This window comes from Sarcophilus harrisii, chromosome 2 (assembly GCF_902635505.1).
Source record: "Sarcophilus harrisii chromosome 2, mSarHar1.11, whole genome shotgun sequence".
Taxonomy (NCBI): domain Eukaryota; kingdom Metazoa; phylum Chordata; class Mammalia; order Dasyuromorphia; family Dasyuridae; genus Sarcophilus; species Sarcophilus harrisii.
This window is the reverse complement of record NC_045427.1, coordinates 338365210-338380901: the sequence shown is the minus strand read 5'-3', so window position 1 is coordinate 338380901 and position 15692 is coordinate 338365210. Positions and strand designations below refer to the sequence as shown.

The following is a 15692-nucleotide window of genomic DNA, read 5'->3' as shown; positions in this document are numbered from 1 at the left end:
ATTTCTAGTCATATGAAAAGGTGTTTCAAATCATTATTGATCAGAGAAATGCAAATTAAGATAACTCTGAGATATCACTACACTTCCAGAGAAGTGTACACTTCCAGTAAGATGACAGGAAACAATAATGAAGAATATTGGAGGGGATATGGGAAAAATGAATTACTGATTCATTGTTGGCGTAGTTCTGATTGGATCCAAACATTCTGAAGAGCAATTTGGAACTATACTCAAAAAGTTATCAAACTGTGTATATCCTTTGATTCAGCAGTGTTACTACTGGTCTTATATCCCAAAGAGATCTTAAAGGAGGAAAATGTCCCCCATATGTGCAAAAATGTTTGTGGTAGCCCTTTTTGTAATGGCAAGAAACTGGAAATTGAGTGTGTGTGTGAATAAGTTATGGTATATAAATGTTATGGAATATTATTGTTGTGTAAGAAATGACAGCAGGATGAATACAGAGAGGCTTGGAGAGACTTACATGAACTGATGCTAAGTGAAATGAGCAGAACCAGGAGATCATTATACACTTCAACAACAATACTATATGAGAATCAATTCTGATAGACATGGCCATCTCCAGCTACACCCAGCAAAAGAACACTGGGAAATAACTATAGATCACAACATAGCATTTCCACTCTTTCTGTAATCGCTTGCTTGCATTTTTGTTTTTCTTCTTAGGTTATTTTTAGCTTCTTTCTAAATCAGATTTTCTTGTGCAGCAAGATAACTGTATAAATATGTATATATATATATATATATATATATATATTGTATTTAACATATACTTTATCATATTTAACATATATGGGATTACCTGTCATCTAAGGGAGAGATGGAGGGATGGAGGGGAAAAGTTGCAACAGAAGTTTTTGCAAGGGTTAATATTGAAAAATTACCCATGCATATGTTTTGTCAATAAAAAATTCTATATTCATAATAAAAAAAGAAAGGAAATTTTTTTGTGTTTTGATTATTGCTATATGTTGTTGGGAACTATCCTTTTACATATAACCTAATTGATACTAATAGTTACAAGCACTCTAATCATTTAAAATCTCAATTATATCAGTGACACTCCCTGTAACTGGTAATTGATATTGAAAGGAAGCCAACAGAATAGAGGCATTAGAAGAAACACAAATTCTCAAATATCCATAGAAAGGATAGCTTGAGGGGAAAATGTAGCTATTAATTGTGGATCCAATTTGCCAGTGCAAATAAGAGTTCAGATAAAGCACTCCAGAGCTTACAAAAAGTTACATAGGCTTATGCCATTTGTCAAAATAATTAAATTACTATCAGTATAGTATCAGAAAGGACATTTGTACTTGCAAGAAGATATTCTTATCCCAGTTCTTCCATTAATTTGCCATTTAATTTCTCTGAGTTTCAGTTTCTTTACCAATAAAATGAGAAAAAACTTGGTTGTTGTCCTTTATATTTGAAAAGGACCAAAAAAAAAAAAAAATCACTATATTGTGGGCAGTGTTCACTGTGTCTCCTTGTGGCTGATCAAACAAATAGAAGTTTGGAGTTTTCTACTTTCAGTGGGTAAGGCATGAAGATGTCTTTATGAACACCCGGAATGGAGATTTTTAAAAATTTATGGATCTCACGTTTCTTTTGAGCTACTGCAATTCTGCTTTGCTTCACAGAGCAAATAACAAAATCACTTTTTTGATTGTGGGCATGTCATGCTAGAAAATCCTTTGCCAATGTTGTCCATGTTTCAGAATTCTTCCAGAGTTCTTCAGAAAGGTCTTGAGACTGTTCTTGTATTGCTATTTCTGACCTTTGTGTGAGTGCTTGACTTGTGTGAGATCTCTGTATTTAAGCAAATAAAAATTTGCACTTGAATAATATGGCCCTCCTATTGAAGTTGTGTTCTCTGGAATAGAATTTGAATGCTTCACAGTTCAGCTCAAGAAAGTACCTTAGCAACTGATACCTTATTTTGTAAGGTGATCTTCAGAATCTTTCTAAGACAATTCAAATACAAGCAATTCAGTTTCCTGGTATTGTATACTATCCAGATTTCACAGGCATACAACAATGAGGACAGCATAACAGCTCTATAGAGTTTAAGTTTAGTAGGTAGCTTAATACCTCTTCTCTCTCATACTTTCCTTTGGAGCTTCTCAAACATTGAACTAATCCTGGTAATGTGTGCAGTAACCTTATTATCAGTACGTATATCCCTGGAAAGTATACTACCAAGGTCAAAGCAAACTTAATCACAGCATTTAGGATTTTCCCATGTATTGTAACTGATGTTTCCACTTATATCAATAAGTGTAATACTGACTAATGGAGAACTTCTTTTCTTGGTTGTGACCATTGGTGTGTGAAAATTAATGACAAGAGTTTCAATCTCTATCTTTTTGCATTGCAGACTCAGGGGCAACACTGACTAAATAATCATCTGAGTAAGAAAAGTCATATACCAACTCTCCCTCCATTTTAATCTTGGCTTATAGCCTCTTCAAGTTTAATAATTTATTGTCAGTGCAATCAGTAACTCTCATGCCATTTTTGTCCTTGTTGAAGACATTGGTCTTGGACAACATCACTAAAAACATCATGCTAAAAAGTATGGCAGCAAGTATATAGCCTTACTTCATTCCTCTGATAATTTAAAAAGTATAAGAGTCTTGTCCAAAAGTGATTTTGTTATTTGCTTTGTGAAGCAAAGCAGAATTGCAGTAGCTCAAAAGAAACATGAGATCCATAAATTTTAAAAAAATCTCCATTCCAGGTGTTCATAAAGACATCTTTATGCCTTATCCACTGGAAGTAGAAAACTCCAAACTTCTCTTTGTTTGATCAGCCACAATGGAAGACTATGCAAGTCTTCCATTTGGAACTAACATACGATGCAATACAATACAGATTTTGTCATGATCTTCCACAAATACTCTTGACTGACAGTATGATCAGATTGATGGATGTTTTGTAAAGATTTCTGTTTTGTTCCTGGCATTTTTCTCAGACTTGTCAGGCAGTTATGTAAGCCATTCTTTGGCCCTTTCTGAAGCCATATTAGCTCTTGAGTAGATGACATCTTTACAGGTGAAAGATCAACTTATTTTAGAGAACTTTGGCAAGAATCTTGCCAGTGAAGGAGGATTCTGGGGAGATGGCCAAGTAGGTTGGTAAATTTCAGCCTCTCCTGATTTCCCCCACTAATAGAACAAATTTTGCACATCAGGGCAAACATATATTGGTGAAAAACCAAGACGACTTGGAGCAGACCAGGGGTGGTCCTTCTCAGACAACCTAACAAGATCTAAAGAAATTCCCCAGGAGCAGGTTGGGATTAACCTGTTTGAAGTGCACAAAAAAACTTCTAGGCTATCTCCCTAGAAACATAAAGTGGGGATTAAGTGGTTGTGTTTGGAACCTCAGCAGGAATCACAGAAACTTTCACCTCCCAGACTGTTTGTCCAGTGGGGATTTGAGTCCTGGAAATTAGAGTGAACCTCAATGCATTGGAAACACCAGGACCAGCTGTGCTGTTGAGATGGAGCATTGGTAAACAGCAGGATAGGGGTACTTCTGATTGTGGACACTTGTAGGAGGGTGGAGCTCTTAGTTTAGGGTTCCTAGTCAAAGTGGAGAGCTGAAGGGAAGCTTGAGGCACCATCCCCCCACCCCATGATTAGAGATGCTTACCAAAATGCTTCTTATAAAAAAAAAAAAAAAAAACAGCAAAGAAAAAAGAACCCCACCATTGAAACATATTATGAAGACCAGGATTCATCTTCAGAGGACACTTTAGCTTTTATCCCAAAGAGTAATATGAAATGACTCCCTGCCCAGAGAGAATTTGCAGAAGAACTCAAAAAAAGAATTCACAAATCAAATGAGACATTGAGGAAAAACTAAAGAAAAAATTAAAACCACCCAAGAAAAACAAGATGAGTATGAAAAAAAAAAGTTAATGAATTAGAAAAGAGAGTCTCAATGATGAAAATAATTCTTTGAAAATTAGAAATCGGGCATGGGGAAACCAGTGAAGCTATGAGAGACTAAGAAATAACAAAACAGATTATTAAGAAGGAGAAAATAGAACAAGATGTGAAATCTCTCATAAGAAAGACAAAAGATCTGGAGAACAGATCAAGAAGAGAAAATATAATAATTGGACTACCAGAAAGTTGTGATAAAAAAGAGAACCTTGACACAGTAATGCAGGAAATAATCCTAGAAAATTGTCCTGGAGTGAAAGAACATGAAAGGAAAGTAGAAACAGAAAAAAATTTACCAATCACCACCTCAAAGAGACCCTTTGGGGAAAACACATAGGAATATTATTTCCAAATTTCAAAACCCCTGGAACAAAGAGAAAATTTTGTAAGAAACAAGAAAAAAAATTCAAATACACTGGATCTACAATTAGAATTGTACAAGACTTAACAGTAGCTACAATAAAAGACCACAGGTCTTGGAATCATATCTACAAATGAGCAGAAGAACTAGGCCTGCAGCCCAAAAAATCATATCTAGCAAAATTATCTATAATTTTGAATGAGATAACAATGGACATTCAATGAACTTAGAGATTTTCATGACTTTCTATCAAGCAAACCCGAACTTAATAAAAGGAACATAAACTGTTTAAACATGGACAATTTGTTAATGTTTTTTTTTTTTTAACATTGGAAATGTACTCTTTATGTTTAAGATTTACATCAACAATAGGATAAGCTCAAGAGAAAGATTGGCAGAGTAAAGGTAAAAATAGTAATCATGTTATAAAAATGAAATGCAGAATTGACACAGAGACATTAGAAGGGAGAAGAAGGCTTATAGTTCTGAAAACCTACTCACATTGGGAATGGGTTCAATAGGTAATACTAAATATGTATCATGAAGGGTATAACATCCTCCAAAATCTATAAAGAAATAAGGAGGGAGGAATAGGTGGATGGAGAAACAAAGGGTAAAGAAAGAAGACAAGGGAGGGATTCCTTGGGTGGGAGAAGGCTAAGTAATAGTAAGCCAAGCAGAATTTAATGAGTCAGCAGAGATAGGAAAGATGTATGAATGTGGTATATGTGTGTGTCAGTGTGTGTATGTATGTATATATTTACATATGTATACATAAATATATCTTTTTTTAACTGTAACTTGCTTGGGAGTAGTAAAGGGATGAAAGGGGAAAAAATAAAGTGAAAAAGATGTGCAGTAGTGCTAGGGTATGAGATTTTGCTGAGAGGGAGTACAGAGGCCATTTCAACCTTTGGTGCACAATAAGTTTTCTGCCATGGTGCAGAAACACCTGTAGAGGGCTGAAACTCTTGAGTTCATGCACTGAGGTCTGGACAACTGAGCACTTAAGGCTAATTACTGATTGAACAATATTCTATAAGCATATGCTTGGAAAATGGCCCTTCCCACTATCCTGTGCTCACTCGATAATTAGTATATACAGAAAATTGTAGGAGGGACCAGGGGGTGGAATAAGACTAGCCAGGGTCACTTTGGAGGTAGACGAGGAAGAAGGAGGCCGTGGAGATTCTGCATCCATCCAATTCAATCCTACCTCTAAAGACTAATAATAAAGACCAAGGACTTTTGCTTATCCTGACTCCGGCTGATATCCAGGCTAAGGTATCCAGGGTGCTAATGCGGTCATCATAAACACCCTTGTTGAGTGAGGAACAGTGATACACAGCATGAGAACAGGTTCAGCCTGAGAGTTACAGTGTAGTTGCTTGTAAGTAGGGATTCCTTGACAGGGCCTCTTGCCTGTGAGCAGGTTGCTAACTTGCTAGATTGGCTCTCCTCCCATTGGCAAATACCATGCATACACAAAGCCCATGAGCTGCTTCTCTGAATGGTGATTGGGGATTGCCTACTGTTCATGCACTGATCATGCTTGTAAAAATGTATATCAACAAGGCTGTACGGCGTAATAAACTGGAGCTCTTTTCATATTCTATGAGCCTTCCCCCTCATTTATCTCGCCTCTGAGATCAAAGGACTCACAGGCTTTGAGCTCTTAAAATGGAGGCAACACAGTAGAGAATAAAAGAATAATTTATAAGGAAGTAAGGAAAAGACAAACACTTATGAATATAATTTCTTCTAATATATATTACTTTCTTAAATTGGTAGTTGTTTGTATATGTTTTGAATTCTACCTGATGTTCTGTTGGGCACATGATAATGTTTTCTTTTGTTTCATTTTGTTTATATTACTTTTCTGTTTTTCTTATTCTGTTTCTTCAAATTAAATAAATTTTGGGGAAAAAAGAATCTTGCCAGCAATGAGAGAAAGATTACCCCTATGATTGTTGCAAGTGAACCTTTTCCCCTTCCTTTATAGAAATGGACAATGGAAGCATCTTTAAACTCCTGGGGAGTAATCTCTGCTTGCCATATGACCTGGAAAATTTGTCAGCTTTTATATAAGCAGTGGACTCCCTGCCTTATAAATCTCAACTGGAATAGAATCAGCACTGGATACTGCCACATAAGAGAACTTAATGTCATTCAAAACCTATTCTTCACTTCAAAGTTTGGCTAGAGGGTAATTGATTTCAACCAGAGGCTTGCTGAATCCTACTGCTTCAGTCCAGTGAAAAGATGACTCTATGGCCTGGGCTACCTGTGTATACAGGCTTGTGACTACACTCCCAGTGTATCTGTACCTACTGCTTGTCCATTGCCACAGGACTTCAAGGTATGGTAAGTGTGATGTCTTTTGACTTGTATATAAATTGGATTTAAGTGAGGCAGAGTTTTGTGAAATTGTTGATCTCTTCTCTCCCAGAGTTCAAACGGCAAGACAAAAATCAAGATGACTGGTAATGGCTTGGGATATAGTAATTAATCTTGGTATCTTCAATGTCAAATAAAGCTCAAAGCACTCCACAATGCCTGCTTTACCTGCCTCCATGGCCATTGAAATAAATTGTTCTCATTCACCCATTTCTCCAGAGGAAATCTTTTGTTTGGGTAGACATTCTGCTAACTCACTGATGGGATTGAGGCTCATCAGTTACCCTTAACCTGCTTTAGCTTGTCTCTCAAAATGGTTTACCAGAGTGTGGTTGCTCTGCATTCCACAGCTTCTTAGAGGCACAGTTGAGAACTGAATGATTAGTTGGATATCAAAGATAGAAAATAGCCTTCAAAGAGCTTTTCAGCCCTTATGGTTGAGGTATGAGTTTTCTCTGAATACACTGAGAAAAACCTAGAACAAAGGAATGCTACCTGAGAAGATAAATGTTTTGTTGGACCACTGAAGGAAAGAGTCAAAATATAAATGATTGAAGTAATAGTTTTTACTTATAGGGAAAGTAGATATTTTCCTTGTGGTAGTATAAATGATTTGTTTTATAGGTGTCTCAAACTTTATCTTTACCCCAAAATTCATCTCTTTTATAAACTTTCCTATTTCTGCTAAAGCACCACCATTCTTCTGGCAATCCAAATTTGCATTATCATTCTTCCTCACTGTACACATCATACCAGTTGCAAATTTTGTCCATTTTTACCTTCATGATGTCACTCATATCTATTCCTTTCTCTCACACAGTTACCACCTTAGTTCATGCCCTTATCACATCACTTCTGGACTATTCTAATCTCCTCTAAATTGGTCTCCTTATTTCAAGTATCTTTTCTTTTTCAATCTATCTTCCATCGTGTTGCTAAAGTGATTTCCCTAATGTACCACTCAGTGAACTCTAATGGCTCCCTGTTACCTCTATGATTAAATAGAAACTTCTCTATTTGGCATTTAAAACTTTCAGGACCTGGCCCCAACTTATGTTCCAACTTATTTATGCCCCAACCTATGTTCCAATTTACTTATACATTTGATCTAGCTGGACTGACCTTGCTGTTCCTCACATCTGACACTCCATTTTCTGTTTCCATGTCTGTCTTATATTCACTCTTGTCATTATCTCCCCCAGTTGGAAACCCTTGTTTCCTTCAAAACTCAGATCTACTGCTACTTCCTATGTGAAACCTTTCCTGATCCCAACTTCCCTGCCAAAATAACTTTTATTGATTTTGTGCACACACATATACACATACACAGAAATGTACTGTCTCCCTGCTAGAACATAATCTCAAAGGTTTTAAACTGTCTTTGAATTTATCCAGTTACTAGACCAATGCCTAGTATATAGAAGGAGCTTAATAAATACTTGTTGGATGATTCATTATTTAATAAAGAGAAAAAGAGGGTGGAATATTTGAAATGAATAATTTTTGCAGGAATGTTTCACAGAAAGCTTAGTAATGACCTCACAAGGTCATTATGAGGATTCAGAGATATGAAAATATTTTGAAAACTACTAAGTCTTATTACAAAGGTAATGAGTGATTGTTGTTATTATTGTTAATATAACTCATTGCTTCAGGTAATCTGTGATCTCATTGATATGTAGAATTTTCTCCAATGGTAAAAATCCAAATTGTCACATATTCTTGTGCTATTTCATTGTCATCCATTTCCTCCATATGTTCTTCCTAGCAGATTTGTCTCTTAACTTTTAAACATTGTTACCTATCTAATCATACATTTCCTTTGTATAATACATTTCCTTTTAAGTCACTTTTTGTTGTCTAGATCATTGTTGGTAAGATGCTGCAGCCTACTTATGCTTATCATCCATTCAATCCAAAAAAATCTAGTCCAAGGGGCAGCTAGGTAGCACAGAGCACCAGCCCTGAAGTCAGGAGGACCTGATTTCAAGTCTGGTCTAAGACACTTAACACTTCCTAACTGTGTGACTGTGGGCAAGTCACTTCGCCCCAATTGCCTCAGCAAAAAAAAATATCTAGTCCAATACATTAAGCACCTATGATAACTGGGAATGTTATTAGTAAAAAGACAGTCTCTTCTCTTAATGAGCTTACAATCTAAGGAGGGAGACAATATACAAAAGGAGCTAAGAAAGTGGGGTGGAGGGATGGGACACAAAGTGTAGGAGTATCATGTTCCAGAGAATTGAACCCAGTCAGGACAGCAGATGCAGAGTAGAATGATGAGAATACAATTTCTGCCCTCTCTAAAGGAAAGTGTTGGGAGGAGTTTGTTACTCTCCCTCTAGCCCTTCAATCAGAAAATAGAGAAGGCTGAGGGAGCTGGTATTAAGGCTTGAATTAGAAGCATGATGATTTAGAAGTGAGGAGTTTCCAGTATATTCTGGAAGGGGCATCTTGTTTAGATGAATTCTTACTGCTGCTAGGCAATTCTTTTAAAACTTCCCTAATTAACTCACTATTTCACTTACTACAGAGGCTCTTTCAAACATTCCTTTTTAAACCTCTCAAGGCTTTCCCCCTCACCATAACTAAGATACCTGCGCCCTAAAACCAAGAAGAGCAGCAGATACAAAGTGGCATGCCATTTTCATATCTTTCTCCATTGTCCTTTGGGCCATCAACAATTCTGATTTTTTTAGAGATAGTAATCTTCCATAGTTCAGGTAATGCATTATCAGAAAATTATTCAGGTTAAAAAGGTAGGAGTGATGTGAAATAAAGTAGTATTTTGGAAATCACTGAAAATACTTTGTAATTCTCCAAATGCAATAAAATCCACTCTCTTTATCCTACTCAATTCTGAGTCAAGATAATTGTTCTTCTGTATCCACAAATCTAAAATATGTACATGTTGATGCAGCCCATATGGCAAATGAAATCCAGAAAAAAGGATTTTCTTCATCAATTTGATTTTTCCTCTATATGCTGTTAGTTGGCTCACTTTCTTTTGAGTGATTGTGATTTCATTGAAGAGGTATTCTGGGACTGATACAATACATATTATGTTATCCATAAATAGGGACATCTTGGAGGACTTCACTGTCTGCAAAGCCTTACTCTTTTTTTTGGAATGTGCAAAGGATATCTTCCATGACAGTAAGAAATACTGTGAGTTAGTAAATACATCTCCATTTTAAACTGTGTGATTCTAAATACCTTCTTGTTTTCTTTTCTATGACTCTGCCACTGTAGAAACAGAAGAGAGCTTCTTAGGACTGAAGGCCAATTTGAGTTTTTGTGTCATTATTAACAACAATAAAACAATATTCATCCACATGGTAATTAAGTAATTACTGCACTGAAATTGCTTTTGTCTTCTGTCCTAAGACAACTTCCCAGTCAATTTTTCTAGTGTTGGTTGCATTTTCACTCATTTCCTGTGACAAATTGAGGAAAGGGAATTGGAATATTCTTTGCTCCTCATTTCCACTTCTAGTTTTTCCTCTACCACCATCATTCCTCCTTTGAGGTTCACACACTGCATATCTACCTCTTAATCAAAATTCTAGTAACTATTGTTTACAGACTTCAAAGATATTCCCATTCCTTTTTCAATGAATTCAGTATCCAGCTTACAATCTTTTTCTCCTTCTCAACCTCTGCCCTCATACTAGTCATATGACTATTCTAGTCATAGCTCAAATACCCTCTCAATCCATCAATTTACTCATTTCCTATAATATTCTTCTACTTTATCTTAGCCACACAAAACTATGGCCATAGCCTTCATCCGAGTATCACATGCTAATGCTTTACTTCCATGTTCATGAACACTGAAATTCCCTTATTGAGTTATTGACTTTTCCCCCTTTTCCTTTCCCCTTTATCATATTGCTTATTATGTTCTGCCAATGCTCAGCCTAGCATGGATCATTTCCATCATTTATTGCTTCCATTTTTATACATGTGCTACTGAATGAAGGTGGAGAAACCATTCTAAAAAGGACCACCACAAATTTAGGGTACATAAATGCAACTGAATTCTTACTGCTGCTAGGCAATTCTTTTAAACTTCCCTAATTAACTCACTATTTCACTTACTACAGAGGCTCTTTCAAACATTCCTTTTTAAACCTCTCAAGGCTCTCCCCCTCGCCATAACTAAGACAACCTGCATCATATTTTACTAAAAAAATTGAGGTCATTCACCAAGAGCTTCCTGTCTCTCCTCTTACTCATCTCATATTATTCACTTGTCTTCTATCACTATCTCCTCTTTCACCCATTTCACAAGAAGAAATGGTTTTTCTCTTTGCCAAAGCAAACTCTTCTACCTGCACAAGTGATATTATTTCATTTCATATTTAGCAGATTGCCTCTATCAAACTCATTGTTTCTCATTTATCTTCAATCTCTCCCTTTTTACTGGTTGCTTACCTATTGCCTACAAATATGTTCACAAATTCCTCAAAAAAGCCCTCACTTTGATCCATTCACCCCCATAGTTATTGATCCACATTTCATCTGCTTTTTATGGCTAAATACCTTGAGAAGGCCATCTGTTGATTGTTGGAGGGGATGCGGGAAAACTGGGACATTGATGCATTGTTGGTGGAGTTGTGAACGAATCCAACCATTCTGGAGAGTAGTTTGGAACTATGCTCAAAAAGTTATCACTGTGCATATCCTTTGATCCAGCAGTGTTACTACGGGGCTTATATCCCAAAGAGATTATAAAGAAGGGAAAGGGACCTGTATGTGCACGAATGTTTGTGGCAGCCCTCTTTGTAGTGGCTAGAAACTGGAAACTGAATGGATGCCCATAAGTTGGAGAATGGCTGAATAAATTGTGGTATATGAATATTATGGAATATTATTGTTCTGTAAGAAATGACCAACAGGATGATTTCAGAAAGGCCTGGGGAGACTTACACGAACTGAGGCTGAGTGAAATGAGCAGGACCAGGAGATCCTTATATACTTCAACAACAATATTATATGATGACCAGTTCTGAAGGACCTGGCCATCCTCAGCAATGAGATCAACCAAATCATTTCCAATGGAGCAGTAATGAACTGAACCAGCTATGCCCAGAGAAAGAACTCTGGGTGATGACTAAAAACCATTACACTGAACTCCCAATCCCTATATTTATGCCCACCTGCATTTTTGATTTCCTTCACAAGCTAATTGTACAATATTTCAGAGTCTGATTCTTTTTGTACAGCAAAATAACAGTTTGGTCATGTATAGTTATTGTGTATCTAATTTATATTTTAATGTACTTAACATCTACTGGTCATCCTGCCATCTGGGGGAGGGGGTCTGGGGTAAGAGGTGAAAAATTGGAACAAGAGATTTGGCAATTGTTAATGCTGTAAAGTTACCCATGCATATAACCTGTAAATAAAAGGCTATTAAATAAATTTAAAAAAAGAGAGAGAAGGCCATCTGTAAGAAGTACCTCTATTTCCTTTCCTCTCACTTTCTTTTTAATTCTTTGTAGTCTGCTTTCTGGCTTCATCATACAACTGAAACTATTTTTCCAGAGATACTAAAAATTTCTTAGTTCCCAAATTCAATAGTCTTTTCTCAATCATCCTCTATCTTAGCCTCTCTGTGGCTTTTGACATTGTTGATAACCCTCTTTTTAATCTCTTCTCTTCAGGTTTTTGAGACTCTCTTCTAGTTTTCCTCCTATTTATATGATCACTCCTCATTCTCCTTTTCTGAATCTTCATCCAGATCAGGCCCACTAATTGTGGTTATCTCACAGTGTTTTTCTCTTCCTCCTGTATACTGTTTCACTTGAAGATTTCATTAACTCCCATGGATTTAATGATCTCTATTCTGATGCTTCTTAAATCTACTTGTCCAGCCCCAATCTTTCTGTTGATTTTTGGTCTCATATTTCCAATATCTTGGGCTAGATTTAAATGTCAGTCTCATAGCTAGAGCCACAAGCATCCAGTAAAACTCCCAAATACACCCAGAACTAGATTAAAACATAATTGGGTAATAATTAACAAAACAAATAAGAATAGAATACAACATAGATAACATTAATTTGTAGTTTTCCACATCAATATGTGGCCTGTTGGGATAAGTTTCTATATGAGTTTGACACTACTGCTAAGCCATCTTAAGACATCTTAAACTCAACATATCCAAAATAATCACTATCCTAAACCCTTGCACCTTCAAAACTTCTCTATTGCTATTAAGGTGCCACTAACCTCACAATCTAAGTATAATTTTAATTCATTACAATCTCTTACCTTTTCCCACACCCATATTCAATTTATCACGAGGGCCTGTCAATTTTATCTTTGTAGCTTCTCTCATGTATGTCCCCTTCTTTCCTGTGACACTGACACCAATCTCATACAGGCCCTCAGCTTTTCATTCCTCTATTACACTAGCTTGCTGATGAGTCTGCCTGCTATAAGTCATTACAGTTTAGTCTCCACTCAGCTGCAAAGTGATTTTTCTAAAGCACAGGTCCAATTGAGTCATCTCCCTACTCAGTAAACTCCACTGGCTTCCTCCAGTTTCAAATACAAAATGCACTACCCTCTGGAGTTTTCTTACACCCTTATGCATCCCATGTACTCTTAGGTCCAGTGGCATTGGCCTTGTTTCTAAAACAAGTTGCTACATCCTTCAGTTCTAGTCAATTTCTCTAGTTGACCCCCATGCCTCAAATACTTTCATTGTTCATCTCCACCTCTAAATTCTGTGGTTTCTTTTAGGTCTCAACTAAAATTCTATTCTCTACAGGAAGCTTTTCCAAATCCTTTTTAATTCTAGTGCTTTCTCTCTGGTGATTATTTCTTATTTATCCCATATAGACCTTATTTTTATATAGTCGTTTGTGTGTTTCCCCCATTAGATTTTGTGAGCTCCTTCAAAGCAGGAACTGCCCCTCTTTGTATCTTTTACATTTAGGAGAGTACTTGGCACATATGACTTCTTAATAAATGATTACTGATTGATGGAAGTAATGGCCAAGATGAATCTAAAAATCTTACCATCATGTTAGGTAATGTAATTTGTAATTTTCCGAAAATAAATAATATAAAATGCTTATCTTTGTGTGTATATACATTGTATATAATATATATAGTAATACATATATGTACATGCTATATATTAGTACATATGTAAACATATGTGGTATATATATATGACTATGCCTATTATGTAATCATCATATATGCATGCCAATCATATATGCATGTCAATGTATATGTGCCACTTTGGTCCTTATCTTGATGCAATGAGAGTAGGACAAAGTTATTTTTCTGTACTTACCTCATTATATACAACTGGATTCCATCTGGTTGGAGGTGGATAGCTCGAGACATATCTCTCACTGCTTGTGGTAATTTATGTATCTGTTGAATTATGAATGAGAGCTTAGTGTTCAATATTAATAACTTCCTTTATATAATTTATGCAGTTCTTAAAAATAAATATTTTGGGACTATCTTAGGAAATTTTGCTTCTTGGGTTCTATAAGATATTAAGATATAGAAACATAAGAAAATAGATAAATTTAAAAAATTTAAATTTTTCTTTTCTCTTCAGTCAAAAGATTGAAACGCAGATGGATCTCAGAGATATTATCATTAATATCTTGAAACAATATTCAACTCTTCCAAGTCCATCTATTCCCTGAAGTAATTCAGTCAATCTCTCCAAGACTGTAATCCTATTATTTGACTGGAGATCCAGTCTGCTCCAGGACACATGGAACTGTGTTTCCTTTTGAAAATGTCAAGGACCTTCATGATTTTTCTGTTTCAACTTGATTATACCTTGTTGGTGAGAGAAAAGTGAAATTATATATGTATAAAAACAGTAATTTTAAAGGGGTGATTGTGTGGAACACAAGCTTCCTACCAGTCAAGTGAGCAAGGAAGACATATCATTTGTAGATCAAATGTAGTTCTTTGTGTTACCATGCAGAAGGAACCATGGAAGACATACAAAATTCATTAGTCAAATGGAGAAAAAAGAGGACATTAGACTTTTAGGTACCATGAAGAATGGAGAAATTCATTGAAGAGATAATAAATAATCAATTAGGGGAGTAAAAAAGGATAAGAGGATAGAGTTTATTTCTATGGAAAAATGACAAATAGTCGAAATGTTTGTGTTCTTACTGACCACAAATTAACTGGCTTGATTAGGAAAAAAATAATCTCAAACACAAATGAATATAATTAACATTATTATCACATAAATGTCTCACTAGTACAAAAGATGATCCTTCTGTTTTATCTAACATTTTATTCATTGTCCCACAAAAATTGTTTGCACATTCTTTTCCCTATATGTGCTTAAACAGTTTCTTCACAGATCTCTAGAATGCCCTTTCTTTTACCCTCAACTTCTCCACATCTCACATCTTTTCCATCTGAAATCTTACCTCTTCCTCAAATATTGATGGTCAAACTTGATAGGTGATTTCTAAAAGTTTTTCCTCTATTAATTTTGTTTAGTTACTGCAGTATCTTTTCTTCTCTCAAGCTAAATATGTCCCTCTCTAGCCCACCTCTTGCTTCCATAATTTCAATTATCTAGAAATACACCCTATTATTCTTCTCTCCAGACCCTGCTTATCCTTCTACTAGTCATTTCCATTACATAAGTTCTCAGCTTCATAGATTCTTGATAGTTTTCCTCTTGAATTTTCTTCATAAATTCTATTTATTTGAAATCTGTTTTTTCTCTTGATGACACACATCTGGTAAATCTAATTATGGACATTATCAGCATTACCTAGGGATACCTGTTTTCCTAAAATCACAATAGAAAAAGGAGTTATATTAAGTACTTCTTATATTGCTTGTTCTGGACCATCACTTATCATCTTCCCATCCTTGTTACTGTCATTTATGGATCTCCAAATTACTGTCATATCAACTTCCTCAACAACTTTGGCACT

At 35.8% G+C, this 15692-nt stretch overlaps 1 protein-coding gene across 4 annotated transcripts in view; it reads right to left on the bottom strand.

Annotated features, from left to right (window-relative positions):
- TTC6 (tetratricopeptide repeat domain 6) overlaps positions 1-15692 on the bottom strand; it is a 309674-nt gene that overhangs the window by 85742 nt on the left and 208240 nt on the right. For all 4 annotated transcript variants that reach the window (XM_031952943.1, XM_031952946.1, XM_031952945.1 and 1 more), the window contains one exon: positions 14054-14136. In XM_031952943.1, coding sequence (XP_031808803.1) covers positions 14054-14136 — 83 coding nt within the window. The remainder of the gene's footprint in view (positions 1-14053; positions 14137-15692) is intronic.